This window comes from Phaseolus vulgaris, chromosome 3, assembly GCF_051622355.1.
Source record: "Phaseolus vulgaris cultivar YP4 chromosome 3, ASM5162235v1, whole genome shotgun sequence".
Classification (NCBI taxonomy): Eukaryota; Viridiplantae; Streptophyta; class Magnoliopsida; order Fabales; family Fabaceae; genus Phaseolus; species Phaseolus vulgaris.
In genome coordinates, this window is record NC_143500.1 from 34745108 (window position 1) to 34772556 (window position 27449).

Genomic DNA, 27449 nt, shown 5'->3' on the forward strand with positions numbered 1-27449 from the left:
AATCATTATTAATGTAAATAAACAATTTAATATGTCGACGTGTGAGACAATGCAAATATAGTGGCGGAAATAGTAGTAAATCTCAGTTAGTTTATAATTTTAATTCATTTTTAATATTATAACTTTATAATAAAATAGTTCTTGATTTATTACTAAATCAGTCTTTAAGATGATATTTTAATAATAAATAATAACCAAATTAACTAATCATTACCATTATTATTATTATTATTATTATTATTAGAAGTATAATACAAGAACTAGAAGTACAAATACAAGTGCAGAAAAAGCTTGGGTGTAACTCTAATGGCGATATTCCCCGAATCGAATCACCATCACAACACTTCCGATGGGGTGTCCCAGCGAGTCAACAGCCCGCGTTTCTCCGGCCCAATGACTCGTCGCGCCCACTCCTTCAAGCGCAATACTGACGGCACCAACTCCAATGGCGGCTCCGGTGAGGTTGAGCTCCAAATCAACTCGCCCAGATCGGAAGAGGCTTTGGAGGGTATTCCAGTGGGGAGGCACAGTCACAATCACAATCACGTGACCCAGAGAGTGCATGTGAGGAGCCTGCTGAAGAAGCCCCTTGCTTCCATCGTTGAGGATTTGGGGTTTAGGGAAAGGAAGAAAATTGGGCACTTGATGTTCTTGGTGTTCTGTGGGGTGTGCATCTTCATTGGTGTTCTCAAGATATGTGCCACTGGCTGGCTTGGATCTGCCATTGAAAGAGCTCAATCGGATAAGGTTGGTTAGTTAGCATCATATCTTACTCTGCTACTGCCTCCTGTCAATCAACATTCTTTGATCGTGTTATTGTTAATTTCTTAGTGTAATGAAGGTTCATCAAGTTTTACGAAGACTGGTGTCAAAAATTTAACTTTGGAAGGAGCTGAGTTTTATAGTGTTTATTTAGTTTGTCTTTGAGTAGAGACTTTGTTTATTTATTATGCTTATTGTGGATCCGTTTTTGTTGCTGCAGAAGGTTGGAGACTCGTCTCTTAAATTAGATTTTCTTTCATCCGATCTAGAAATCAGGTCGATATTTTTGTTTTTGAAATTTTGGTGTGATTTATAAGAAACCTTGTTTTTTGAGGCGCAAAAAGTATAATTTCCTAAAAAATCTGGATTTCTTATTCAGCTTTTTCATTTGCAACTTGTTCTAAAACTGGGCAATTGTGCTTTTTTCTTTTCTCGTCCTTTTGTGAATACTAGTTATTTATTTTTGTGTTTGGAAGTATCTGATTTTATGTGAGCTACTGGGTTGTTTGGAATAGCAGCGGGAGCCCCACTTTCTTAACTGTTACATAATATTTTATCATTTATCTCACTCATTTTAACACTTAAACTGGAGTGGAGAACTCAATTCAGTTTAGTTTTAATTTTTTATGCGCTGCAGTTTATCCACTTTGTGGGAGACTCGTCTTGTGTACTGGGTTGTGAATTTATGGCTGTTAACCAAAGACAGCTACCCTTATTGTACCGCATTGTGAAAATAATCTATGTAGAGATTAAGAAGTTGGTAGATATATCATGATCCAATTTCCAACTAGGTGCTTGTATCCTTTTGTGTCACTATGTTATTATTTGTGGGGTGTTGGCGGTGTTTGCATTTCTTATCTTACATAGTAAATTATTTTACCATTTTATCAGGAACTGCCTGACTCCATTGCTAGTCTAAATCTAATGGACAAAAGCTCCCTTGGTTATGCATATAGGGGGGGAGCAAGTGATGTTGAACGAACATTGAAAACATTAGCAACGGGAGTAGGTGACAGCCATACTGCCATGGCTGAAGTAAGTATCAAATCTGTAACTCAAGTTTATTGACAATTTTGTTTGGTTCTTAAAGGAAGTACTTGAAATGAAAAAAAGGGTAATTTATAGGGCTAAACATATCTTTGCCTTTTCGTTTATTTAGGATTCAGGGACCTGGTCTAAGCCCAACAGTGACAATTTCACCCAATGCATAGATCTGCCAAGTAATCGTAAAAGTATGAAGTTATATTATCAAGTATATTCCTTTCTCTTATTATGGAGATTTTTCTCTTCTCACTTTCAACGTTCTCTTTTGCCAGAGCTAGATGCAAAGATCAATGGTTACATTGTAGTAAATGCAAATGGTGGTCTGAATCAGATGAGATTTGGGGTCTGGCTGAGTTGATTTCTGATGGTACATGATAGAAAGTTAGGCTGCAATAACCTGATTTCTCAATATACATTTGATTGCAGATATGTGATATGGTTGCTGTTGCTAAGATTATGAAGGCAACGCTTGTTCTTCCTTCTCTAGATCACACATCCTACTGGGCTGATGATAGGTTTTTTTCTTTTCTTTTCCTACTAGGCATTTAGATACGTCCTTGTTTCTTGCACTCCTAAAGCAATATTCAGTTTCAATCAATGCTGATTATTTCTATGAATTGATATAAGATTCTGAGCTATGGGTATAAGCAAGTTAACCCCAAACCCACCCAACCCAACCTCATTTACATTTTTGTGCATTGAGTTGAGTATTTTTGTAGTGCAGCCAATTAGAATTGGTTTGGATGACGGGTCCCTAAGTTTTAAACCCAACCCAACCCAAGAACTTAATAAATATATAATAAAAATATTAATTGTGTAACTATTTTATTATAATTTTTTTATGTTTTATGGTATGGATATTATTTATGTATGTGTTATAAGTATTGTGTTTCCTAATAATATTAAGAAGTGTTGAAAATATTTAATTCTTGTTTTTTTGTGTAAAATGTGTTTTTTTTTTTAATTACTCAACTTGATGATCAACTCAACCATACTCAATTATGATTGATCTGAGAACCCAATCAAATTTAATTCGGATGGGAAAAAAAATCGACTAAAGTCAACTCAACCCAGATCACTGACACCCCCTTTATGGTGCGTTATTCTTGTTCAAATCATGCTGCAGCTTAGAACTGAGGATATTATGTCCAAGAGATGGGGAAATATAGCTTTATTCCTTAAGTACTTTCGCAACACTTTTTTAGAAGTATGCAATCAATTGCTATCATACAATCAACATCTCTTTCAAGAGAATTATCACAAGTTTTTCTTTAATGGAAGGGTGTTGTTGGCCGAAAGATCTAAACTGGTTTTCCTAATCTCTCATTCAATATTCCCCCTTTCGCTGTAGTTTTTCAAATTATCACCGTAGTTAAGTGATGGGTTTCCATTCTCCTGTTGAATACTTTCTGTGTCTACAACTTAATTTGTTTAATATATTTGCAGTGGCTTCAAGGATTTGTTTGATTGGAAGCATTTTATTCATATGCTGAAGGATGATGTTCACATAGTTGAGAAATTACCTCCTGCCTATGCTGGAATTGAGCCTTTTCCAAAAACTCCAATATCTTGGTCCAAGGTCCACAAAACTTTCAACTCAAGTTACTTCCTTTTCAAATCTGGAATAGTATGTCTGATTAATTGAATTTTGTTGAAGTTGGTCATCCGTCCGCCTGGTCTTTTTGGTAGCCAGTTCAGTTTTTTAAGAACATGAAAACATCACTATCAAATGTCATTATGAATTGCATTGTATCATAATGTTTGAATTTTATTCACACAATATCATTGTGTCCCTTTTTCATTGTATTTCTAATAACCATCATTAAATATATAAATAATGTTTATCTACAGGTTCCTTATTATAAGACTGAGGTTCTTCCCCTCCTAAAGCAGCACAAAGTGATCTATTTCACTCATACTGATTCCAGGCTTGCCAATAATGACATTCCACATTCCATACAGAAACTAAGATGCCGTGTAAATTACAGAGCATTGAAATATTCTGCTCCAATTGAGGAATTTGGAAACACGCTAGTATCCAGAATGCAACAGAATGGAAGTTCGTATCTTGCCCTTCATTTGAGGCAAGTTACAAGTTAATATTTTGGTACAAATATAGGCTGGGGTTGTTATGCATTCTCCCATTTTTTGTTGTTATGCATTCATATGAAGGGTTGGGGGTAGGGGTTAGGATCTAATTGGAAGGCATGGAATTTGAGTGTCTCAATGGAAGTATGAGATTTATAAGGCCCTGGGTTCTCTAACTGCATAGATTAGCTTTTGTTGTATGGTTCTTCCAAGTTGCTTATCAATTGCTGTTTAGACCTTTTCACCATATCTCTTAGATGCAAAGGGATGGTTGGCGTTATGGGTGTAAACAGCCAAGCCGAACCCCCCTTGAAGCATGGGTTTGACTTGTGAAAAAATAAATAAATGTGGTTCATTTATTTAAATAAGCCTAATTGAAACTTGAACTTGTGAAAAAAACAAAGCTTGGGCTTAGCTTGTTTAGTCATTTATAACTTAATTAATTTGCTTTTATGAAGATTTTTATTTAGTTATTTTTAACTTTATCAATATAATACTTAATAGTTATATCAACACTAGATAATTATCTATTAATTGAAAAATGTTAATATGAATTTTTTAAGTGTATTTAAAATATGTATTTAATATTTCAAGAACTTTACAAGGCATACAAAATGTAGTTTGTCCTAAAATATTTTATAACTTATTGCATAAGCAATATATAGATAACAAAGATCAATAAAATATGTCAATCTTTTAATGGAAAATTTATTATATATTAAAAAATAAGCTAATGTTTAATACAGGTAGCACTCAATATTAACAATATATATAGTTATATAGATTGGTAGATAGGTTATTAGGATCCTATTGCTGGGTATTGACTTGAGTCCCACACTGGAGGTATGAAGTAAATCTAGTGTGCAGTTTCCAAGGCCTGGGGTCTCAAATTGCGAAGGCGGGCTTCTGTTGTGTGATTTTCCCAGGGTTGTTTTAGTTGGAAGAAGAAATGGTGAATGATTATTTCCTTGAAAAGTGATCTCATTTGAATCTACATGGATTTATAATAAGATCAATGTAAAATAGCATGCTTCTTGGTGAAGGACCCATTGATATGAAAGTTTCCTCATTTTGATCATGAAAATTTTGGACTTGGCCAGATTTTGTACAAGTTTAGAACTGCTTCCATATTGAATTTATTTTTTAATGAAAGTCAAAGATTTGGACCCTACAGTTATTGCCTGTTTGATTACATTGTCATCAATTTCCGTTTAAAACTGAATCAGATGTTAGAACTGCTTCCACATTTTTCGATATGCACTTAGAGGCTTAGAGTTTAATTAACCGTTACATTGAGTCAGATACCATGAGTTGTCTCATGGAATAAGAGTCGGAAGCATTACCCTAGTTTTGGACTCAGTTGATGATCTCAACTCAAAAGATATTTGTATTCCTGTCAAGAAGCTTAAATAAATATTATGCTTCTAACCTTACGCTATTGCAATTTGTTATAGATATGAGAAGGATATGCTTGCATTTACAGGATGCAGTCACAATTTGACTGCAGAAGAAGACGAAGAACTGAGACAGATGCGATATGAAGTCAGTCACTGGAAGGAGAAGGAGATTAATGGGACTGAGAGGAGATTGCTAGGAGGTTGTCCATTAACTCCAAGGGAAACCTCCCTTTTGCTTAAAGCATTGGGTTTTCCATCACACACCAGGATTTATCTGGTAGCTGGAGAAGCATTTGGAAGAGGGAGTATGAAATATCTCAAGGATGATTTCCCCAACATTTTCTCTCATTCCTCTCTGTCCTCTGAAGAAGAGTTGAATCCTTTCAAGAATCATCAGAACATGTTGGCTGGTATAGACTATGTTGTGGCCCTAAAGAGCGATGTTTTTCTTTACACTTACGATGGAAATATGGCAAAGGCCGTACAAGGTCACAGGCGCTTTGAAAACTTCAAGAAGACCATCAATCCAGACAAGTAATATATTCCTAACCTATTTCTTCTTTATTTGGTCAAGCATGATGATTTGGTGATATGCATTTTAGATCTCTGTTAACTGATTCTTCTTCATCATTCTCACCAATTTATTTCATTGGTTGATGCAGGATGAATTTTGTTAGTCTTGTTGATAAGTTGGATGAAGGAAGAATTTCATGGAAAAAGTTTAGCTCCAAGGTAAAAAAACTGCATTCAGACCGAATTGGTGCCCCATATCCAAGGGAACCTGGAGAATTTCCAAAGCTGGAGGAAAGTTTTTATGCAAATCCTCTGCCAGGATGTATTTGTGAAACAAGATAGCAGTAGAGACTCCCCTCAGGGTTGTCTGTCTTATGATGGCATGGCAGAGCTGCAATCAAATGACACTGGCTGTCTGATATTTTCCATACTTCTGTCTTGCGGAGATAGCAATGTGCTGGGCTGTCTGGTAAGGTGCTATTGATTTCCTGGCTGTTGGGATAAGATTACAAATAGCCAAGGTGGGGGGATAAGAAACTGAGATTCCTTGCAGCAGTATTAAATTTAAGGATTAAGCACGAGCAGGCCAGAGTACCACTGTCAATACATGCAATAGAAATTAAACACCATACCTTTTTAAGCCAACCTCATCTCTAACCACACTTATGAATGGTTTTTTCTTTCTTTCTAGATTATATTTTATTCATTGCTTGTACTAATAGCAAGATAAGGGGGTTGGGACTGAATAAGTTGTATTCTTGTTGTACAATAAGATTAAAAAATAGAAATCTATAGTTTCATTGATTTTTTAAACAAGTTTCTTTAGAAAAGTAGTACCAGGAATGTACTCTTTTAATATATTTCTTTTAATAAATTGTTTATTATTGTGAGAAACTCGTGGAGTTCACTAAATGAAGCTGAACTCTATGTAAATTTTATCAAATAATATCTCTCCATTATAAAATAAACTTAGTAATAAAAATCTTCAGCTTTCAGCTCCTTGTGTGTCTCTAGGTGGTGCAGTATTTATTACTTTTAATTATGTGACTTAAAAAGGTTTAAAAAAAACTATTATTTTGAAACAAAAATAACAAAAAAGTGGAATGACTATTATTTTAGGATAGAAGTGCATCTTGAAAAGGTGAGTCGGAGACCTTTTCGCTAAATAATAAAAGGGGTGTCAAAAAACTTCATTAGAATCTATAAAATACGTTAAAAAAAACTTATTGAATTTCTTTTTTCCTAGGGAGTTGACAGAGCATGTGTTTTATTTAAATAATACTAAGATTTTAGTAAGTTTTAATTAATATTGCAGAAGTATGGTAACAAAACATTCCTTATTATTGTATAAAATAGAAGACCTACTGTACTTAGTTAGAAGTTGGCTTCATTAATTTTTTGAAAAGGCCAAGTTGTGGGATTGCAACGGCAAGTCGAAGTTTTACAATCATTATTCATAAAAATATACACGAGAAAAGGCCACATAATAAATTCATCCCAGATCAATTTTCTCAAGTACGAAATCATCTGCCTTCAACTGAAACTTGATAACGATAAAAATGACAACAACCACCAAACCATCTCAAGTTTTATTCTCAACTACAAAGCTTGCTGAAAGAAGAGTCCTACCTAAACATGCATGCTAAATCCAAATGTAGACCAAGGCGATATAAATAAACTTAAACATGAGATACAACGTGCTTGAGTTCAGTCTCTTCCATGGATAACTATCCATGGTTTAGCCTGAACCTCCAAGAACAGCCTTAAGCTTCTTCACCAGAGCAGCATCAAGGAAAGTGGTTTCCACTATCAGTGGTGTGGGGAAATTACTTTTGAACAAAGCAAAGTCCAGAATTTGCAGACCAGGATTGGAGCTACTGAAGCTAACAATAGCCAGGGCTGAAGAACCACCTGCATTGATTTGGAAGTGCAGCAAGCCTTGAGGGAATACCATAACATCCCCCTTCTTAAGAGTTTTGAGGTAGACAGTGTTGTCAGATGAAATGAATCCCGCCAGGATGCTTCCTTGTATCACAACAAGTAATTCTGAAGCTCCAGGATGAGTATGGAGTGGTATAACTCCACCTGCTGCTAAGTCCAAGCGGGCTGCGGATATACCAAGGCCATTGACACCAGCAAACTGAGCATCAAATGCAGGGGTCACTGCAGCTTTGATAATGTTTGAGGTGTTACCAGCAATGCCAAGGCCACTGTAAGCAAAATCATCTGCTGTGACCTTTGAAGGCTTCTTGCAGGAGTATCCTGCAGGACCAATAGGACCTGCATGATCCGCCACGCAGAAATCTAGGACAGAAGCATGGGAGAAGGAGAAAAGAGAGAAAACGAGGCAGATAATGAGAATCATCGCTTATTGTGGATTGGAATGTTCTTACCTTAACTCGGATGCAGTATTTATAAGTGTTTGGTTGGTTAAATTATATATAATTTGAGGAGAGGGTATGGACCTCTTTTTAGCATGGCCATTGAATTGTTTCAATATGGATAGATTTTTCTCACCTATGGCCATAAACGACATAATTTGAGCTTGAATTGCTGCATGTGAATGTCAATTGTTTTCGTAGATAACAAGGACCTACTTTTTGTTTGAATGTAAAAGGAACACAGGCATCTTTCGAGTATCTTCTTTTACTGTGAAAGATATTTCAAGTGCTCTGTTTTGCATGCGTGATTATTGGTAATCACCTAAACTAAGATCACTTTCTGGTAATGTGGTTCTTTTTAATTCTGGTCCAATCTGTCTTAAGTGAACATTAAACTACCATGCTCATGGTGATATTGATATTATGCAGAATTTAGTTTACGAAGGAACAGGAATGACAGTAAAAGAAAGCACTGGGGTTTAGTGTAAAATGATAATGTAGTATTTGGACACAACAAAAATGCATTGTTAATTTTTCGTCAACTGTGTTATGTATCCAATGTATTTTCATTTTCCCAACCTTAACATTATCAACTACTCAACCAATAGATTGTTTTTGTGTCATTAATCTCTGCAATCTATTTCATCAACAAGAGTTCCATTGAGTAATGTTTCCTCGTCTCAACTTGTGTCTGGATGAGGTGACCACACAGATGAAATCACAATCAGTGTAAGTATAATAATTTATTACCTCATATGCGGGTAAGTGTCATGAAGAAGACTTTAATTGTGTGATTTAGGAAGATATTTGATGTTTTCAGTGTTGTATGAGTATATATCATCCATATCCAATGGGTTTCATTGCTCCATTTGATTGAAGCATAGTTTTTTTTTATCAGCAATAAAATAAATAAATAAATAGGGACCACTTCAGGGGTGGTCCAACCCTTATACAGAAATACTTGACATCAGTCTCCTATTAGAACGCCTACCAAATTAGCAAAGGGATAACCATACCAACACTAACCAATGTTAATGAATCAACCTCATACAAGCCAAAGGATTTAAAACCCAACTAGAATAAGGAAAATAAGCAGAACGAGACTTTGCATAAATCCAAGACCATACCTTTACTTGCACCGAAGCGAACACTTCAGACACATCTGCCACACCTCTATTGAAGATGACCGAGTTCCTATGTTTCCAGATTTCGCTCACAATGCCAACCCAAATTGTACCCCAAACTTCGTTAACCGAAATAGAAGCCTGACTCATCCTGAATTGTGAAAAATTTGACTTAGGATCCTTGTGAATTACAGACGACACACCAAGCCACTTAAAGCACAGACACCAGACACGCCAAGCAAACCTGCAAACAAAGAACAAGTGACAAGATGACTCCTCCTCCTCCCCACACAAACAACACAAGAGATTTTCTACCGCCACTCCGCGCCTTACCAAGTTAACCCTAGAGGCAATCCTATTCTCCAACACCCTCCTAGCAGTGAACAAAGTAGATGGCAAGGCTTTGCACCTCCACAACTTACTATACACAGGAGAATACTCCCCTCCTCTAACCCGCCTTACCTGAACATAGACAGAGTTGACTGAGAAAGTTTGACTCTCCCCAATCTTCCAGATCCAACTGTCCGCCTCCCCAAAAACCAACTTCACCTCTTGCAAACTTTGAAACGAAACAGCTGTTCAACCAAAGACTTCTCCCAGTCGAAAAAGGATCTACGCCAGTCCAAATTCCACACCCAATCACCATTATACCAATACCCAAGCTCAGCCATTTTTGCGTTTTTAGCCGAGCTTAGAGAGAAAAGTCTCGGAAAAACTCCCTTCAAAGTACCACAGCTCAACCAACTGTCCTCCTAGAAAGAAATCTCCTTACCATCCCCCACTTTCCACTTAAACCCATCTTCAAAACTTCTACCCCAACCCTCTGAATCCCACACCTCCTTCAAATCTTTCCACCAGAGAGAGCCCCTACTAGACTTACTGCCTTCTCTCAAACTTCTCCAACCACCATACTTAGAATCAAGAATCTCTTTCCACAAACCTCCTTTATCCGTACCCAGTCTCCAAATCCACTTTCCTAATAAAGCCAAGTTAAATTTCCTAAGATCAATGATTCAAAGACCTCCAGAATCCCGAGGCTCACACACCTTATCCCAAGAAGCCCAAGCGATCTTCCTTCCATCAGAGCCCCACCCCCAAAGGAAATTCCTTTGGATCCGAACTAACTTGTCTGCCACTACAGAAGGCAGTTTAAATAAAGACATAAAAAATAACGGGATTGAAGAAAGAACAGACTTGATTAAACAAATTCTCCCTGCCATTGACAGGCACCTGCCTTTCCACCTAGACAGTTTATTCTGAACTTTCTCTAACACCCCGTTCCAACAAGCACTGCGCTTATGACACCCTCCTACCGGTAGCCCCAAGTAAACAAATGGAGTTACCATCACATTACAATTGAGAATAGCCGCAAAACACTGAAGCGAACTCGAATCCAACCCCAACCCGCCCAATTTGCTTTTTAAGAAATTCACCTTAAGCCCAGAAGCTAGCTCAAAACAAAGCAAAATCGCCTTAATATTGAAGATACTTTTGGTATTAGCTTCACAGAAGAATAAAGTATCATCAGCATATTGCAACATATTCACCTTTACTTTAGCTCTTCCAACCTCCAAACTATCAATCAAATTCTTCTCTTCTGCCATCCTAGAAACTCCAGCCAACCCTTCTGCAACTAAAAGGAAGAGAAACGGAGCTAGTGGATCACCTTGGCGAAGACCCTTCCTAGGAGTAAATTCCCTAGTAGGACTACCATTCACCAACACAGAAATTGAAGCAGATTCTAAGCAACATTTTATCCACTGAATCCATTTAGCACAGAAACCCAACCGATCAAGCATATAATAAATTAATTCCCAACTAACCGAGTCATACGCCTTCTCATAGTCGACTTTGAAGAACACACAACTCTTCCTCTTTCTTTTATATTCCTCCAACACCTCATTAGCTACTAACACACTGTCCAGCAAACCCCTACCTTCAAGAAAAGCTGACTGTCTAAAATCAATAACTTTACTAATTACCTTTTTCAAGCGTAGAGACAACACTTTTGAGATAATTTTATACAAGCATCCAACTAACGAAATAGGTCTGAACTCGCCGAGTTGCTGAGGGTTTTCTACTTTCGGGACGGGACAGAGGAATGAAGCATTTGAACCTCTAGGCCAATGACTTTTAGATGCGAAATCCTTCACAGCTGACACCACATCCAACCTTACAATATCCCAGCAGAACTTTAAGAAACCAAAGTTAAATCCGTCAGGACCTGGACTCTTTGAACTTTCACAATTCCAAACCGCATCCCTTATTTCTTCTTCAAAGAAGTCACCGACCAACAACTCGTTATCAGCTTGCGAGATAGAATTAAACCTTACATTGTCCAATCTAACCGTACAAGCTTCATTCCTGGCAAACCTATCTACAAAGTAATCCCTAACCTTGTCCTTGATCTCAACCTTATCCTCGCTCCACCTTCCATCAACAAACAACCCATGTAACTCGTTCCTCGCCCTTCTCCACTTTACTGATGAGTGAAAAAACTTTGTAAATTAAGATCACCCTGTTTCAACCACTTCTGTCTTGCTTTTTGAAAAATGACTGCCTCTTGCTTAAACAAAATTTTATTAAGTTCAGCAAGGAGCGACCTTCTTTCCTCCCTTTCTGACTCTTCTAAACCTCTATCATCATCACGTACGTTTAACTCGTTAATCCTCTTTTATAACTCCTCTCTAGCAAGGTTAACATCCCCGAAGACTTCTTTGTTCCAGACTTTTAGATCAGCTTTAAGCTTTTTCAATTTTTCTTTGAAAATATAAATCCCACCTCCTTGAACATCATAGCTAGCCCATTTCAAACTCACGAATTCTTTGAATCTTCTATCTTTTTGCCATACATCCAGACTCCTAAAAGGTCTTGGTCCCCAGTCGACAACCACTTCCTTAAGGACAACTGCACAATGGTCAGAGATAGATCTGTTAAGGACAAATTGTTGGCAACTAGGCCAAGCTTCGAGCCATTCCTTTGATACAAGAACCCTGTCAATTCTGCTCTTCACCATACCATTAGGCTTATACCAAGTGAACTTCCTTCCTACCAACGGAATATCAACCAATTCTGATTTTTCAATAAATCGTTAAAGCCATTTATTTCTCTAGAATAATCTGACACCGAGATCAAACTCTTCCTCTCCTCCTGTCGTCTAATGGAATTAAAGTCTCCAACATAGATATATAGATTTTTTTTTTGTTAATTGTTCAATTTTAGTGCTCGAGACATACTTTAGTGATGCTTCCAACGCTAAATATGTCAGAATCAACATTATAACATGGTAAGTTAGAGCAATGTCGATTCTTGGACTCTATTGAGTGTTTTCAAGAAACTGTAAATATGGATCCTACTCAGATGCATGAAGATTTTTTTTCTTGTGACCCTTGAAATGGTGGATATGGATTTAAGGCATCAAAGTGTAAAACTTGTCAAGGACTAAATTGATAGTGTCTATCAAAACTATCATTTAGCCACTTGATTAGCAATAATCAGGGAATTCTTGAATTTAGCGTTTGCTTTAGGATTTTGAGTGAACTCATTCAATTTATCTTACTATTAGAAACAACCGCTGCACATGCCACAATTAGCTTTTACTATCTAAATAGAAACATTTGGAGACTGAACAACATTTTATCTTTTCGCATACTCTCAATCATGATCTGCAAGAGTGACGCAGTTTCTGTACACTTACTATTTTAGGTTATCAAATAGACAGTCATTCTTTACTTTTCTACTTATAGAACTTCAGAGTGTAAATGTAACGTTCATTCCCAGAAAGAATAAGAAAATCTGAAAATGAAGAACTTGTGGTCCTCAGCAACATGGCAAAAGAAAGAGATTAAGGCATAAAAAGACATTTTGACAGCTACCCTTTCTGCAAGTCTTGTTTGTGTGTCAGCATGGATATTAAGCAAGGACATGAATGTGAGGTTGCCTTACATTCCCCATCTTCTAGGGAACCCGGCAAAAAGTCAACTTGGTGTTCCCCTGACCTGCAACTAAGAATGAATAAAGATCTTCATTTAATTTAATCATCTTAGCAATTACCATTCTTTTGTTCAATGCTCCCTTCTCTACCATATTGCAAATCTGCTATAGAGATGCAATGTTTGTTGGGTACCCAAAATTACTGATAAGAATAAGCATGTCATTGAGAAATCAACAATCACTCCTTTTAAGAAGATTAATTTTGACTTACAAAATGAACTTGTAAGTAGAGATTCAAAGTCACTTTTAAGATTAGAAACTTATAACAGATGGAGATCATATAATCAACAAATTTTTAATGAGATAAAGTGAGATTTGTATTTCGTTATATTATAAATTGAACTTAGTTTATAGATTTTCAAAGAGACTCCATACCAAATTCAAGAAAAAGTGTACTGATATCACTTTCACTGTCATAACTTGAATGTCCTTGTCGATTGTGTCTGTGAGATGTTGCCAAGACAACCATTGCAGGACAAGCTACACTTTCAGAGATATTTGAATCCAAAATGGACGTCTGAAAAAAAAGGTGAACGTTGCTCATATGTGTACAAATTACTGATGAGCTGCCATGCACTTACCTTACCCATGTCTTTCATTTTTTCAAATCCACTGAGTTAAATATTTTGTAATGATTCTAAGTTTTTCCCAGAAAGTTAAAATTATTTATACATAAATCAGTTTATGAAAGTTTAGGTTTTAACTAAATGTTTATGTTTTTTTAACTCATAAGTAAATTAATTTTTATGAAAAAAATTACTTCATTTTTTTTTCTTATTTTATTAAAAGTCTTTTGGAAGATGTTTACTAAAAGATACTTAAATCTTTGAAGACTTATCTTCTACTCTGGCGGTCCCTATATTTAACGTTGAGATTTTTTTGTTTTATTTTATTTATATTTCTACATGACAAGTAAAATATTTAAAATTAGGCATTGTAAAATATAATTGACGAAAGAGAATTTAATAATGTTTTAGATTTTAAAAATGACAATTAAAATTAAAGTACTTTAAAAATTTGGCACTAAGAATAAAATAGAAAAAGTATACTCAATAATAAAATAGGGAGAGAGACTGAAGTAAATTTGTTTATTAGTTAAAATTAATTTATATAAAAAATAATTTGTATTAATATATGGAGCTCATTTTAGAATTTTTAAAAAATAAGAATTGTTAAGGAATAAAATGATAGAATGGGCCAATAAAAAGAACAAATCTTCCGATCAAAGTCACGAGTGTTTTTCACACACTGAATGTTGGAGTCAGCATCAGCGGACAAGAGAGGGTCACATGATACTCTCTAGCTATGGGTCCTTGCAATAAAATCAACAATTTTCATATTATTAAAATATTTTTTTAATAATTATTCAGTTTTGATTAAATTATTAAATATTGATTATTATCATTCCTTTGTATGCCAAAATGAAATCAAAGAAACATTTTTTTTTTATTGTATCTTTAATAATTTATTAGAAGTATCTTTTTAAAAATGTAAATAAGACAAACATGATTAAAGAAAGGATAGTCAATATGTTTTAAAATTACAAAATCATTTTATGTGATGCATAAAATATTAATTATATACATTAAACCAGTAAAATACGATTATAATTATTAATTTTTTAAAATATTTGTAGAACTTGTTCGAAAATCTCATAAGTTTGCAGGATGAACCAAAGGATTTTTGGGATGAAATAATTTTATCAAAACATAAGAATGAAAAATAATTTTACCAATTAATTTCTGTTGCATTATTTAAAATGAAAAAAAAAACAGATTTTAACGGTAATTAATCTTACTATATACCACGTTTAATTCGTAATAATAACCAATATTTTTACTAACACGATTTTATGAGAACGATGTTTTACACTATTGCAATTTGAAGTATTGTTTATGTTCTATCTTTTATTGTAATCAACAAGTTATATATATAAATCGGGTGATTGAGTAGCAATGAGGGCGTGCAAATATAAAAAGGCTTTCATGTTTCTATAAGACAGGCCCATGATTAACAGAGTAGATTATTTATTGACTACAGTTGTAACATATCAACAAGTCGCTTTGGCCGAGTGGTTAAGGCGTGTGCCTGCTAAGTACATGGGGTTTCCCCGCGAGAGTTCGAATCTCTCAGGCGACGTTTCCTTTTTATTTTCTCCTCAAAACATGTTTAAAAAAATGCATTGTGCAGGAGAAATATATTTTGCAATTTCTTTCTTTTTTGAGTATAGTATATGAAAGAAAAATACATGTCGAATATTAAGAATGTAAAGTGCATATAATTCATTGAAACAATTTTTTAAAAATTACAGAAATAAAAAGATTAAGTTTAATTTGGTAGTTAATTTGTATGCAGGAAAGGATAATCCGTGTAACCTATGACAGGGTGTGAGGTGTAAAAGGTGTTCCTGTTGTAGTTGGTGAGAGGTGCATTGAGCTTGAGCTTTGAAACCAAGTCAGGATTGGAGATGAAAAGACGACCAAAGGAAACCAAGTCAGCATGGCCTTTAGCCACAGCTTCCATTCCAGAGTCCCTGCTAAAGCCACCACTGCACATCAATGTTCCTTCATAACCCTTTCTCCACTCCTCCATCAAATTAACACTTTCCTCTTCACTCTCTCCCAAGCTAGTTTTCTCAAGAAGGCTGAATCGAGGCTGAGTAACATGAAGGTAACTCAGTTTTCTCCCCTTTTCTCTCTGGATTTTGTTCAGTCTCTCTATCACTGCTAAGCCTAACCCAAGTGGGTCAGAGTCAAAGGCATCCATGTGATCAATTGCCGGTGAAATTCTCACACCAACTCTTTCTGCCCCAATGCCAGAAACAACACCTTCAACCACCTCCATCAGGAACCTGCACCTGTTTTCTACTGATCCACCATATTCATCTGTTCGATCATTGATTCCATCCTTCAGGAATTGATCAATGAGATACCCATGAGCCCCGTGAATCTCGATTCCATCAAAACCTGTGCTAGTATGTATAATATGTCACATTTCATCATCATATATATATGTATCTATATGCATGCCTTGATATTGAAAAGGTTGATGTTAATTACTGTGCTAGTGAAACAAAGTACAACTTAATTAACCTGCTCGAATTGCATTAATTGCTGATTGGCGATAATGCTGCACTACTTCAGATATTTCAGCAGTGGTAAGTGCGTGAGGCTCTGAGAACACGCCATGGGACCCATCTGGTAGGAGAATCTTCCACTTTTCTGATATGGGTTTGCTGGTGGACGAAATAGGTGCAGCCCCACCAGGCTGATACACTGTTTCATATGAACTCAAGGTGCTAAATGAGTGAAAAGCTCAACAAAAGTCAATGTCATATAAAAAAGCATAATTAAGGATGGGATGGAATTGATCATGATGCACATAATCATTCTTTCATACGCGTGCATATACGTTTCAATGCAAAATCTATGAAATTATTGTTGTTATAACCTGTTAAAATCGATGAATTAATTGAGTAAAGAACCCAGAATATGAACACTAAAGAAGCATATGCATGTTACCTGGATTTGATGCACGACCAACATGCCAAAGTTGACAGAAGATGATGCTGCCTTTGGCATGCACGGCATCGACAACATTTCTCCATGCTTCCACTTGTTCATCAGAGTATATTCCGGGAACGTTAGGAAACCTGCGCATCAACACCACCACTTACATATATTTTACTTACTACTCACTGCTCAGATCGTGCATCAAACTATAATCAATCATAAACTCAGTAAAAAATACTACATGAAAAATTAATTGCAATAACAAAGAATAGTAGGGACTAAAAAACATCAATTCTTTTACGGTTATATTAATCAGTTTTGGAGAATAGCGATTAAAAAATAAAAATATTTTTTGTTGAATATATAATGTTTAATATTATCAAAATATCTTTTACAAAACAAAAAATAAACAGAAATTTGTATTAATTAATTGCTTAATTATTACCCATAGAATAGAGGTTACTTAATTGGATTTAAGTATAAAAAAAGATGGATTATGGTTTCAGTTATCACGTAGTAAAAATTTTGCAAACATTAGATGATGGTGTTGGTGAGATGCATATATTCACTCTGTTTGTTATTTAACTTCTATTACTTAATTTATTTTTAATTGTGAGAAATGTTCCTATTTTGCAAATACATTTGCAACTCATGATTGTTATGAAACCTCAATTCCTTTACAGTAGGCAGGGTGAGGAAGTTAATATATAGCAAATGAGAGATATAAGAGAGTTTATCTCTAACAACAAATCAATAGATAAAAAGATAATCAATGTCAAAACTGATGACTAGGGTGTTATTTTTTTTCTTAACAGATGCATATTTTTTCTTTATAGTTTTAGTTGGTATTTACTTTAGCTTATATTAGTTTGATTGGATCTGTTTTTTCTTTTGAAATTGTGAAATTTTAAATTAGGTCCATATGTGAATTATATGTAATGGAATCTGTTTTTCAATAAACTATATTTATTTTTTTTATAAGGATTAAAGTATCTTTAAATACTTTTATTTTTTATTTGTTAATAAAAAAAATTAGGGTGTTGATCAACTATTCAAATTAATCATACAAATCATGGTAAGTGTAACTCAACAGAAAAAATATAAAACAAATAAATGAAAGCCAGAAAATTTGAAAACAATGATTTGAATCTGATTTAGGGTTAACCAATGGAATTCTGTAGAAACCTCTCCTTAAAAATACTACCTGATTTATGAGCCCCAATGGAATAGTGTGAAGAAAATTGATATGACATCAGAGAAATGAGGGGTATTGTTTATCACTGAATTAAACAACAGTAGAAAGATAATAATAATGGGAAGAGATTAGAAGAATGTACCCAGAAGAAGTGGGAGAAATGGAAGTGCCTTCAGTGATGAGAAATCCACCTGGAGTTGATCTCTGAGCGTAGTACTCTGCATGCGCGGCGTTTGGAATCCCCTGCAACGCTCTGCATCTTGTCATGGGAGCCAACACCACCCTGCACCAAACCTAAGTCAGACAATTGCTTCTTCAATTCATAGATTTAAGAAGAAGGGTGATGAAAAGTGTGAGTGACCTGTGAGAGAGGTTGAATTTAGCCATATTGTAAGGAGAAAAAAGGGTGGGGTTATCTGCCATTGTTGAAAGAAGAGAAAGAGATAAAGGTGGTGGAGGTTTTGAAATGATGAATAAAGGTGCAAACCAAAGATGAAGTTGGTACTACATATATACTAGTAAAACATGTTCTACATAGCTTTCACGCGTTTTGACTTCCACGTGATTAGTATTTTCTTTGTGGTCGGTTAACACATGTTCAAATTACTTACAAAATCGAATACGAATACTTTTATTTTCCTCAAAAGTGATCAAAAGTAAATCAGGTTTCTGTATTTTCTATTTTGACTGCACCATCTCAGTCATTTATTCCCCCATGAAGAATGTTCAAACTGTTAACAGTAAAAGAAACACATTTAATACGGTTTATAATAATACAATAATATTTTTAAATTATAATAATAATAATAATAATAATAATAAATTTATAGAAGTATGAAATGTATGTTTTACTATTGAGAGGGTTAATATATCAGCACTCAATTTAATTCATACATTATTCACTATTTTACTTTTTTGATATAATTTTAAAATACTCTTAAAATTTGTTAAATAATCGCATGTGAAAAAATAATTTTTATGTAAAAAAGTATTTTGTTATCTTATAATTTATAATCGCATTACAACTACTTTAAATGATGAAATGTTTAATTAAAATATAAATTAAATTATTCCACAAAAATAATAAAAATAGTTGTAAATTAGTTATATAAAATTATATGATTGTTTTTCGTTTTCATTTAAAATTATAGAAAATATTTTTTATATCTTTTATTTAAAAAAATGTATTATAGTCTTACATAACTTTTATGTTCGCATTAAAGAGTATAAATGTGTAGAGTTATTTTCCAGCTTTCACGGTATCTTATATTTTTTAATTTAATTACTTTAAATTTAAAATGTATCTTAAAAGTATTAAAAGGAATCAAACACATGTTTAGATATATTATCTAAGAATAACATTTATAATAATTATAGTATTATTATGAGATTAGTTTTTGAAAATGTAATAAAAAACTTGAAATAAAATTTATCTTAAAACTTTATTTATGGGATTGAATGATATTTCTACTTAAACTTGCTTAGAAAGTTATTAAGCTATTTGATTTATTCTATAGATCCACAGTGTCACGACCGATATCATCATAATAAAATGAAAAGAATATTTAGAAAAAGAAAGAGTTCTCCTGACCATATTTCATTAAGGAAAATTATAAAAAAACTTTAAAAAAGTTAAGTTCAAAATTCGATTGAGTGTAAGAAAGATATTAACATACTATAACATGGTTTTAAGATATTTATTTTTAATTAAATGTGCAGATTAATTCTTTAATTAATTATTTTTAAAAGAAAATACTTATGAAAGTATTCTATTTACTCTCGAGAAGGATTAACAAATTCCTACTTATTTTCATTTCCAATGAAAAATCAGGATCATTGTTCTTTATAAAGGAAATTGTGAAAGTTGATATTTTAGTAAAAAGTTTTAATATATTTTAGTATTTTAACGAAGTTTTATATTTTTATATAAGATTTATTGTATCTTGATTATTTGTTAAATAATTAAATATTGAATATAAGATGACATAAGGGGGAGCAGTGGTGGTGGTTATTGGAAGTTTTGGTGCGTGGGAGTGGGATGAAATTGTTGGGAGCAAGTACCATTCATATGTTTGCAGTTTTTAAGTGCGGTAGTGGCCTTATCATGGCACTTTAGAGCATCCTTTTTTAGGTATCTTTGAAAGAATTGGTGGTGTTGATTCAAAGTTTCTTTTGGAGTAAAGATTTTTTTAAGGTGGTTGGAGCCCAAATATGATTTGTGTTTGATCTAGGATTTCATCGTGCTATGCTGTAAATTGTATTGTTTAAATCTTTGAGTAGGTTTGGCTTTGTTAGACATTTTAACTGTGATTTTTTCTTTCTGGTATGAATACCGTGTAATCTGAATTTGGATTTTTCTGCTCTAATTAGAAACAGTGGTATTTGTATAAAAATTAGACACTCCTATGTGTCTCCTTTTTAATTCATTTATATTCTTTGCCCAAAAATGAAAGAATATAATACGTGGTATAAATTTTGAATAGTTTTTTAAATTTTTTGTTTAAATGATTTCTAAATAATATATATATATATATAAATAATAATATCATTAAATAAAAATTAATTTTAGATACCAAAATAATTAGTTACTTTATTAAATTAGAGATAATTTTATAAACTAAAAATATTATTGATATTTAAACTAGTTTCTATTATTAATAAAAATTTATAAAGTTTCTAGATATCTATCTAATCATTAGCTATAAAGTTTTAACTACTAATAACTTTATATTCTAAATTAGTCTTGTTTAAGTTTTTAAAGACTAATTTAGTATTTAAAAAGCTAAATTTTTGTTAGTTAATTTATAAACTATTTTATAAATTTTTATAATAATAGAAATCATTTTAGATACCTATCAATTTTTATTTTTTAAAATAGTATATAATTTAGTCTAATTACTTGTTGTCTCTAAATTTAATTGATATTTAATGTATTTCTTGCTCTATATATATTAAAAGATAATAGGATGTACATCGTACTTCATACAACTAAACAAATTTTTAATGTATAAAAGTAATGTAAACTAACTAATTATATTAGAGAGTTTATTTAAAATTTACTTATAAAATTATTCAACGTTTAACATATAACTAATACCCACCTTGTGAATATTCATGGAGAATGAAATCTTCATTTTTTGGGATACTCACCCACACCACCCACTTATGCAGGTAGAATACTAACTTATCTCCATAAAAATTAGGAGATGAAGTTGTGAAATCCAAAATGGAAAAATGTCAAAACATTAATAATACAATAGATACATGTATTTGGAATATCAACATGACTATTATAATGCCTTACACAAATTTTATATTAAAAAATTTATTTCATAATATATAAATAATATATAAGTGGATAAATTTATTTTATATTATGAAAGTTAGTTTTATTTATAAAGTTACCACAACTTTTATATATATTGCATTCTCTTCTCATTTTTCAAACATAATAATAAAAATACTTTTTTTCTTCTTCTTCACTCTCTCACTTTCCACTTTATCATCTAATGCATGAATAATGTATGTGATGGCATTTTCATGAAGGTCTTCTTGAATCATGTAAGAAAGTGGTGCGGAAGCTATGAAGGTGTGTGCATGATCCTCCTAAGAGTGATGTTGATCTTGAAGGTGCATGATAGGTATGAACATTGGGAGGTTCGGCCAGCCCAAGGAAAGGTGAAGGAAGTGAAGTTTAGAGCCTAGAGTTCTAGGGAGAAGCAAAGCTTGGCACAAAATGACAGCATAACTTTATTCACAATAAACTTGCAAATACAAGGTGTAGGCCTTCCTATTTATAAGCTAAATGGCCGTAAGTCTTAAGCTAATGTCTAATGAAATGAAAGCCAAATTAAATGCAATTCACAAAGCACATGTGCCATGTGCTCATGACCGGCCAAACCTAGAGAGTTTCTAGAATGTTTCACTCAAATATGCTTTCTACACTACTCTAATTACTAAGCACCCCTAATGGGCCTTTATGCAACATGTACAAAGCTTTCTCTCTTCCATCCATGGCTTCATTCAATTGGGCTTGAATATGCTTAGCCATTGACCTTGTGATAGGCCCTAGACGGTCTAGGTCTCCTCCTAGACGCTCCATGGGTAGCCTTTCCTCTTCACGTCCTAGACGCTCCTTCCTTCTAGCTAGACGCTCATCATGGTCTAGACGTTCTTCATGGTCTAGTGTTGGGCTTTGGCTTTCATGGCTAGATGTGCTTGGCCCTCCTCCATCATCCTCTCCCCCTTGGAAAGGATTTGTCCTCAAATCCAGCTCGTCATCGTCATTGGTACCTACAAATGGAGAAAGGTCAATCACATTAAAAGTGTCATATACTCCATATTCAAGAGGTAGGTCCAATTTATATGCATTGTTATTGACTCGCTTGAGGACTTGAAAGGGTCCATCACCTCGGGGACTTAGTTTGGACTTCCTTTGAGTTGGAAATCTATCTTTGCGAAGGTGAAGCCAAACTAAGTCTCCTTCCTCAAAAATTATTTCTCTCTTCCCTTTATTGTTGTATTTTGTGTACTTCTCATTTTGTTGTTGTATTTGGAGTTTAATCTTCTCATGCATTTTCTTTACAAATTCAGCTTTGATTACTCCTTCCTTATGCACAAAATCTTGTGGATTAGGAAGAGGTATCAAATCCATGGGTGTGAGAGGATTAAAACCATATACTACTTCAAAAGGAGAAGCATTAGTAGTCTTATGAACTACTCGATTGTAAGCAAATTCAATGTGGGGAAGATACTCATCCCAAGATTTGTGGCTGCCCTTCATGATAGCCCTAAGCATAGTTCCAAGAGATCTATTGACTACTTCGGTTTGCCCATCCGTTTGAGGATGACAAGAAGTTGAAAATTGTAGTCTTGTTCCAAGTTTACCCCAAAGAGTTTTCCAAAAGTGGCTTATAAACTTGGGATCTCTATCGGACACTATACTTCTAGGGAGACCATGGAGTCTCACCACTTCTCTAAAGAAGAGTTTAGAAATATTTTGAGCATCATCTACCTTGTGGCATGGAATAAAATGGGACATTTTGCTAAAACGGTCCACTACCACAAAGATAGAGTCATGGCCTCTTGCAGTCCTAGGAAGTCCTAAAATGAAATCCATGCTAATGTCTTCCCAAGGAGCATTTGCAATCGGCAAAGGGGTGTAGAGTCCATGCGGCATTGTTCTAGACTTTGCTTTTAAACATGAGATGCATCTAGAACAATGTCGTTGGACATCTTTCCTCATGTGTGGCCAACAAAATTTTGCTTTTAAAAGATCTAGAGTCTTATCAACTCCAAAATGGCCCATGAGTCCCCCCTCATGTGATTCTTTGACAAGGAGTTTCCTATGTGTTCCTTGGGGAACGCAAAGTTTTCCCTCTTTAAAAAGATATCCCTCGGACACATAGTAACCTCCTTGCGCTCTATGTAGACATTGGGCATAGATGGATGAGAGTTCTTGATCTTCTTGGTAAAGCTCTCTTATGTGGTCAAATCCAAGAATTTGGGCACCCAATTTTGAAAAGAGTGTATGCCGTCTTGAAAGAGCATCGGCCACTATATTGGTGCTTCCTTTCTTGTATTTGATTACATAAGGAGATTGTTCAAGAAATTCCATCCATTTAGCATGTCTCTTGTTGAGCTTGTGTTGGCCCTTTAAATATTTTAAAGACTCGTGATTACTATGGATGACAAATTCTTTGGACACAAGGTAGTGTTCCCAAGTCTTTAGGGCTCGCACAAGAGCATAGAGCTCTTTGTCATAGGTGGGGTAGTTGAGGGTGGCACCATGGAGTTTTTCACTAAAATAAGCAATGGGGTGTCCACCTTGCAACAAAACCGCACCTATGCCTACCCCCGATGCATCACACTCTATCTCAAAAGTTTTGGAAAAATTTGGGAGAGATAGAATGGGTGCATTGGTGAGTTGAGCTTTTAGCCTTTGAAAGGCTTGCTCATGCTTTTCATTCCAACAAAATGAAACATCTTTTTTAACAAGTTCATTCAAAGGAGAAGCTAGACTAGAAAAATTAGGCACAAACCTTCTATAGAAGCTAGCTAACTCATGAAAACTTCTTACATCACTTACATTTTGTGGAGTTGGCCACTCGCGGATGGCTTTGATTTTCTCGGGATCTACATGCACCCCCTTTTTGTTTACTATGAAGCCTAAGAAAACTACACTATCTACACAAAAGGTACACTTATCCCTATTTGCAAAAAGACTATTTTTCCTAAGCACTAGAAGAACTTCCCTAAGGTGACTTAGATGGTCTTCTAGGGTTTTACTATATACTAAGATATCATCAAAATAAACTACTACATATTTACCTATACAATCCCTCAAGGTGTGATTCATAAGCCTCATGAATGTACTTGGGGCATTAGTAAGCCCAAAGGGCATCACCAACCACTCATATAATCCAAATTTGGTCTTAAAAGCAGTTTTCCACTCATCACCCTCCTTGATTCGAATTTGGTGATATCCACTTTTAAGGTCAATTTTGGAGAATAGAGTTGACCCATGCAATTCATCAAGCATATCGTCAAGCCTTGGGATTGGATGCCTATACTTGATGGTGATGTTGTTGATTGCTCGACAATCACAACACATGCTCCATTTTTCATCCTTTTTGGGCACCAACAAGACAGGTACAACACAAGGGCTTAGGCTCTTTTGAACCCAACCCTTCTCCAACAAGTCTTGAACTTGTGATTCTATCTCCTTTGTTTCCTCGGGGTTGGTTCTATAAGCAGGCCTATTTGGTAGCCTTGCCCCCGGAATGAAGTCAATTTGATGTTCTATCCCCCTAAGAGGAGGAAGCCCAATGGGCCCCTCATGGGAGAATAGATCTTCAAATTCATTTAAAAGGTTTTCTATTTGAGGAGGTAAATTCATAAGTTCACTACTTGTGGCAATGCATGTAAGTGCTCCTTTACAAAAGATAAGGCTTGGTTGTTCAACAAGAAGCAAATTTTCAAAAACGTTTTCAAGAGGCCTTTCTTGTTGACCAACCTTGTGGGAAGGAACACTCTTCTCCCACGCCTTCCTATCCCTAAGGATTTTCTCTTTTTCTAGCGCTCTTTTTTTTTTTTTTTTTCCTCATCCCTCTTTTGCTTCATTTGTATTTGGTCTTTTATCACTTGAGAGTGTGGTAAAGGACTAAGTACAAACTTTTTATACTTGTGGGTGAAGGAAATTTCGTTAGTGAAACCATCATGCAGGGTTTTCTTATCAAATTGCCATGGTCTCCCTAATAAAATATGACAAGCTTCCATAGGTACTACATCACATAAAACCTTATCTTTGTAGTTCCCTATGGAAAACTTGATTTCCACTTGCTTGTCTACATGTAGTTCCCCATTTTCATTAAGCCATTGAAGTTTATAAGGTTTTGGGTGAGGAACTACTTGTAGCTTAAGCTTCTCCACCATCCTAGCACTACAACAATTGCAACTAGATCCACTATCCACAATGAGAGAGCATATGTTTTCTAAAACATTGCATCTTGTATGAAATATGTTCTCTCTTTGTGTTTCAATGGATGTGTTAGGGTGATTGTTGAGGGTTCTCCTAATCATAAGCAATTCTCCCTCTAGTGGAGCTACCCTCTCATCCTCTCCCCCCTCCTCTTTCTCACTAGGCTCATCCTCGCCACTAGTGTACTCGTCTACACCCTTAAGAAACAAAGTCCTTTGGTTTGGACATTGTGCTTGCACATGCCCTCTACCATAGCACTTGAAACACTTGACATCTCTAGCTCGGATGGGTGGGGTGGAGGTTTCTTTGGTAAAAGGTTTGGTAGGTTCTTTTGGTTTTTCTTTTGATGTACTACCCTCCCTTCTAAACTCTTTCTTGGGATAAAAGTTAGAGTAAGGACTCACCTTTTGACTTGATGTTTTGCGTAAAATTTGTTGCTCAACTTTATTGCAAAGTTGAACCAAATCATTCAAGTCTTGGTAAGGTAAGAGCTCCACTCTATCTCTTATCTCAAGTGATAGGCCACTAAGGAACCTAGCTATTGTGGTATCCTCCTCTTCTCTAATGGAGGCTCTCATCATGTAGAGCTCCATTTTTTGTCTATACTCTTCCACACTCATGTTTTTTTGTTGGAGTCTTTGGAGCTTGTCCATCAACTCCCTATGGTAGTAGGAAGGTATGTGTCGGCGTCTTAGGGCTCCCCTAAGGTCATTCCAATATGTAATGGGAGGTTCCCTATGAAGACGCCTTTCTCTTTCGAGAGAGGTCCACCAATACATGGCGTTCCCTTGGAAGCTAAGGGCGGCTAAGGGTACTTTACGTTCCTCACTTACCCTATGGCAAGCAAAGAGTTGTTCTACCTTCATCTCCCAATCTAGATAAATTTCTACATTTTCCTTCCCATGAAAATGAGGTAGGTCTACTCTAGTTTCCCTTGGCACCTCTTGCTCCCTTTGCCTATTCCTTCTAGGGGGTGGTTGGTAGTAGTCATTAATTCTAAGGCTTCCCTCCCCTAGAGACTCATTACTCCTAGATGCATGAGTATGAGTCTTTTTTTTTTTTTTGATTTTTGTGATTTCTCTTCTTGAGCTTTAGCCATCTCATTGATTTTGTTCTCATTCTCCAATTGTCTAAAAGAAATTAATTGTACCACTTGTGATACTTCTTTCAAAAGAGTTTTCAAAGATTTTACTTCACTTTCAATAGACTTTGGAGAGTGAGAAGAAGAAGACATGGCTAAAACTTTGTGTATATAGGTGTTTGACCTTGAGAAAGTTTAGGAAAGTTAAAGAAGGTAGTTTTCCAGGTAAGGGAGGTGAGTCACAAAGGACTACTTAAGTACCAAGCCTTTTCCTTGCCAAAAACTATCCCCCAATGTCTTTACACAAAACTTTCTCTTAGTAAAGCACTTAGAACACAAGTAAGTTGAGAAAACAAATGCAATAAGAAAACAAATGTATGCTACTAATTTAACAAAGCTAGTCGGTTTAACACAAAAATAAGCATGCAAAGCGTCACTACTAAGCAAAAGAAAAGACAATTACAAACAATTAACAATTGCTAATTAAGAATTCTATACTAGTCGGCCCTAGGTGAGGCTTCTTGGACACTTTGAGCCCTTGAAGACACACTCACTGTCTAAATCGTAATTAAAAGGTAATTAACACAAACTAAGTTGCAAAGAAATTAAGAAAAACTCCCTTTGTTGATCCTCTTTTTGCTAAGTGCACTTCCTTGTTGTCTTTGCTTGTTGATCCTCCAAGTGTTTGTAGTGTTTTTCAAGAATGCTTGTTTCGGCCTTGGCTTTGTTTCCCCTTAGAATGAAGGTTTTAATTCTCCAATTCCAGCACCTATCAAAAGACTAGACCTTACCCAAGTCAAGTTTCCATTCAATTAAGCACCAAAGGAGAAATAAATTCCAGCACCAAATTAGAGGTCAAAGAACAAAAGCAAGAAACAA

At 34.9% G+C, this 27449-nt stretch overlaps 3 protein-coding genes and 1 non-coding gene across 9 annotated transcripts; 2 read left to right on the top strand and 2 right to left on the bottom strand.

Moving 5' to 3' along the window:
* Window positions 1-248: 248 nt before the first annotated feature.
* LOC137807174 (O-fucosyltransferase family protein) lies at window positions 249-6698 on the top strand. Of its 6 annotated transcripts, none has more exons than XR_016519708.1 (10): window positions 265-747; window positions 983-1038; window positions 1719-1797; window positions 1922-1994; window positions 2079-2149; window positions 2233-2321; window positions 3253-3385; window positions 3658-3890; window positions 5378-5825; window positions 5954-6698. XR_016519708.1 is itself a non-coding variant. In XM_068607654.2 (10 exons), exons 1-10 carry the CDS (start codon window positions 307-309, stop codon window positions 6144-6146), a joined length of 1845 nt encoding a protein of 614 aa, XP_068463755.1. In that variant the 5' UTR covers window positions 266-306; the 3' UTR covers window positions 6147-6698. The 6 variants fall into 6 exon arrangements, 4 of the variants coding, with proteins under 4 accessions (XP_068463754.1, XP_090156833.1, XP_068463755.1 ...); XM_068607654.2 differs by having other exon boundaries at window positions 266-747; window positions 5349-5825; XM_090300706.1 differs by having other exon boundaries at window positions 281-747; window positions 1654-1797; window positions 5349-5825.
* Window positions 6699-7364: 666 nt separating this feature from the next.
* LOC137807175 (auxin-binding protein ABP19a) lies at window positions 7365-8378 on the bottom strand. Its single transcript, XM_068607655.2, has one exon. It carries the CDS (start codon window positions 8167-8169, stop codon window positions 7543-7545), a length of 627 nt encoding a protein of 208 aa, XP_068463756.1. The 5' UTR covers window positions 8170-8378; the 3' UTR covers window positions 7365-7542.
* Window positions 8379-15359: 6981 nt separating this feature from the next.
* On the top strand, window positions 15360-15441 carry TRNAS-GCU (transfer RNA serine (anticodon GCU)). The gene has a single exon. It is a non-coding gene; the product is annotated as a tRNA-Ser (tRNA).
* A 119-nt stretch (window positions 15442-15560) lies between these two features.
* Window positions 15561-18524, bottom strand: LOC137807176 (12-oxophytodienoate reductase 3). The gene is made up of 5 exons (XM_068607656.1): window positions 18371-18524; window positions 18152-18292; window positions 16824-16954; window positions 16395-16577; window positions 15561-16268 (listed from the first exon to the last, which is right to left on the bottom strand). The coding sequence occupies exons 1-5, from the start codon at window positions 18430-18432 to the stop codon at window positions 15643-15645; spliced, it is 1143 nt and encodes a 380-aa protein (XP_068463757.1). The 5' UTR covers window positions 18433-18524; the 3' UTR covers window positions 15561-15642.
* Between the last annotated feature and the right edge of the window lie 8925 nt (window positions 18525-27449).

What these genes read in the sequence shown, in the direction of transcription:
- LOC137807176 (XM_068607656.1), bottom strand. Translation starts at nt 18,432, where the DNA reads ATGGCAGATAACCCCACCCTTTTTTCTCCTTACAATATGGCTAAATTC. An exon ending in ATTTCTCCCACTTCTTCTGG is followed by an intron (nt 16,955 to 18,151) that starts GTACATTCTTCT and finishes GTTGATGCGCAG; the next exon opens with GTTTCCTAACGTTCCCGGAA. An exon ending in AATTAATGCAATTCGAGCAG is followed by an intron (nt 16,269 to 16,394) that starts GTTAATTAAGTT and finishes ATACTAGCACAG; the next exon opens with GTTTTGATGGAATCGAGATT.
- LOC137807175 (XM_068607655.2), bottom strand. Translation starts at nt 8,169, where the DNA reads ATGATTCTCATTATCTGCCTCGTTTTCTCTCTTTTCTCCTTCTCCCAT.
- LOC137807174 (XM_068607653.2), top strand. Translation starts at nt 307, where the DNA reads ATGGCGATATTCCCCGAATCGAATCACCATCACAACACTTCCGATGGG. An exon ending in TATCTTGCCCTTCATTTGAG is followed by an intron (nt 3,891 to 5,348) that starts GCAAGTTACAAG and finishes AATTTGTTATAG; the next exon opens with ATATGAGAAGGATATGCTTG. An exon ending in AAGACCATCAATCCAGACAA is followed by an intron (nt 5,826 to 5,953) that starts GTAATATATTCC and finishes TGGTTGATGCAG; the next exon opens with GATGAATTTTGTTAGTCTTG.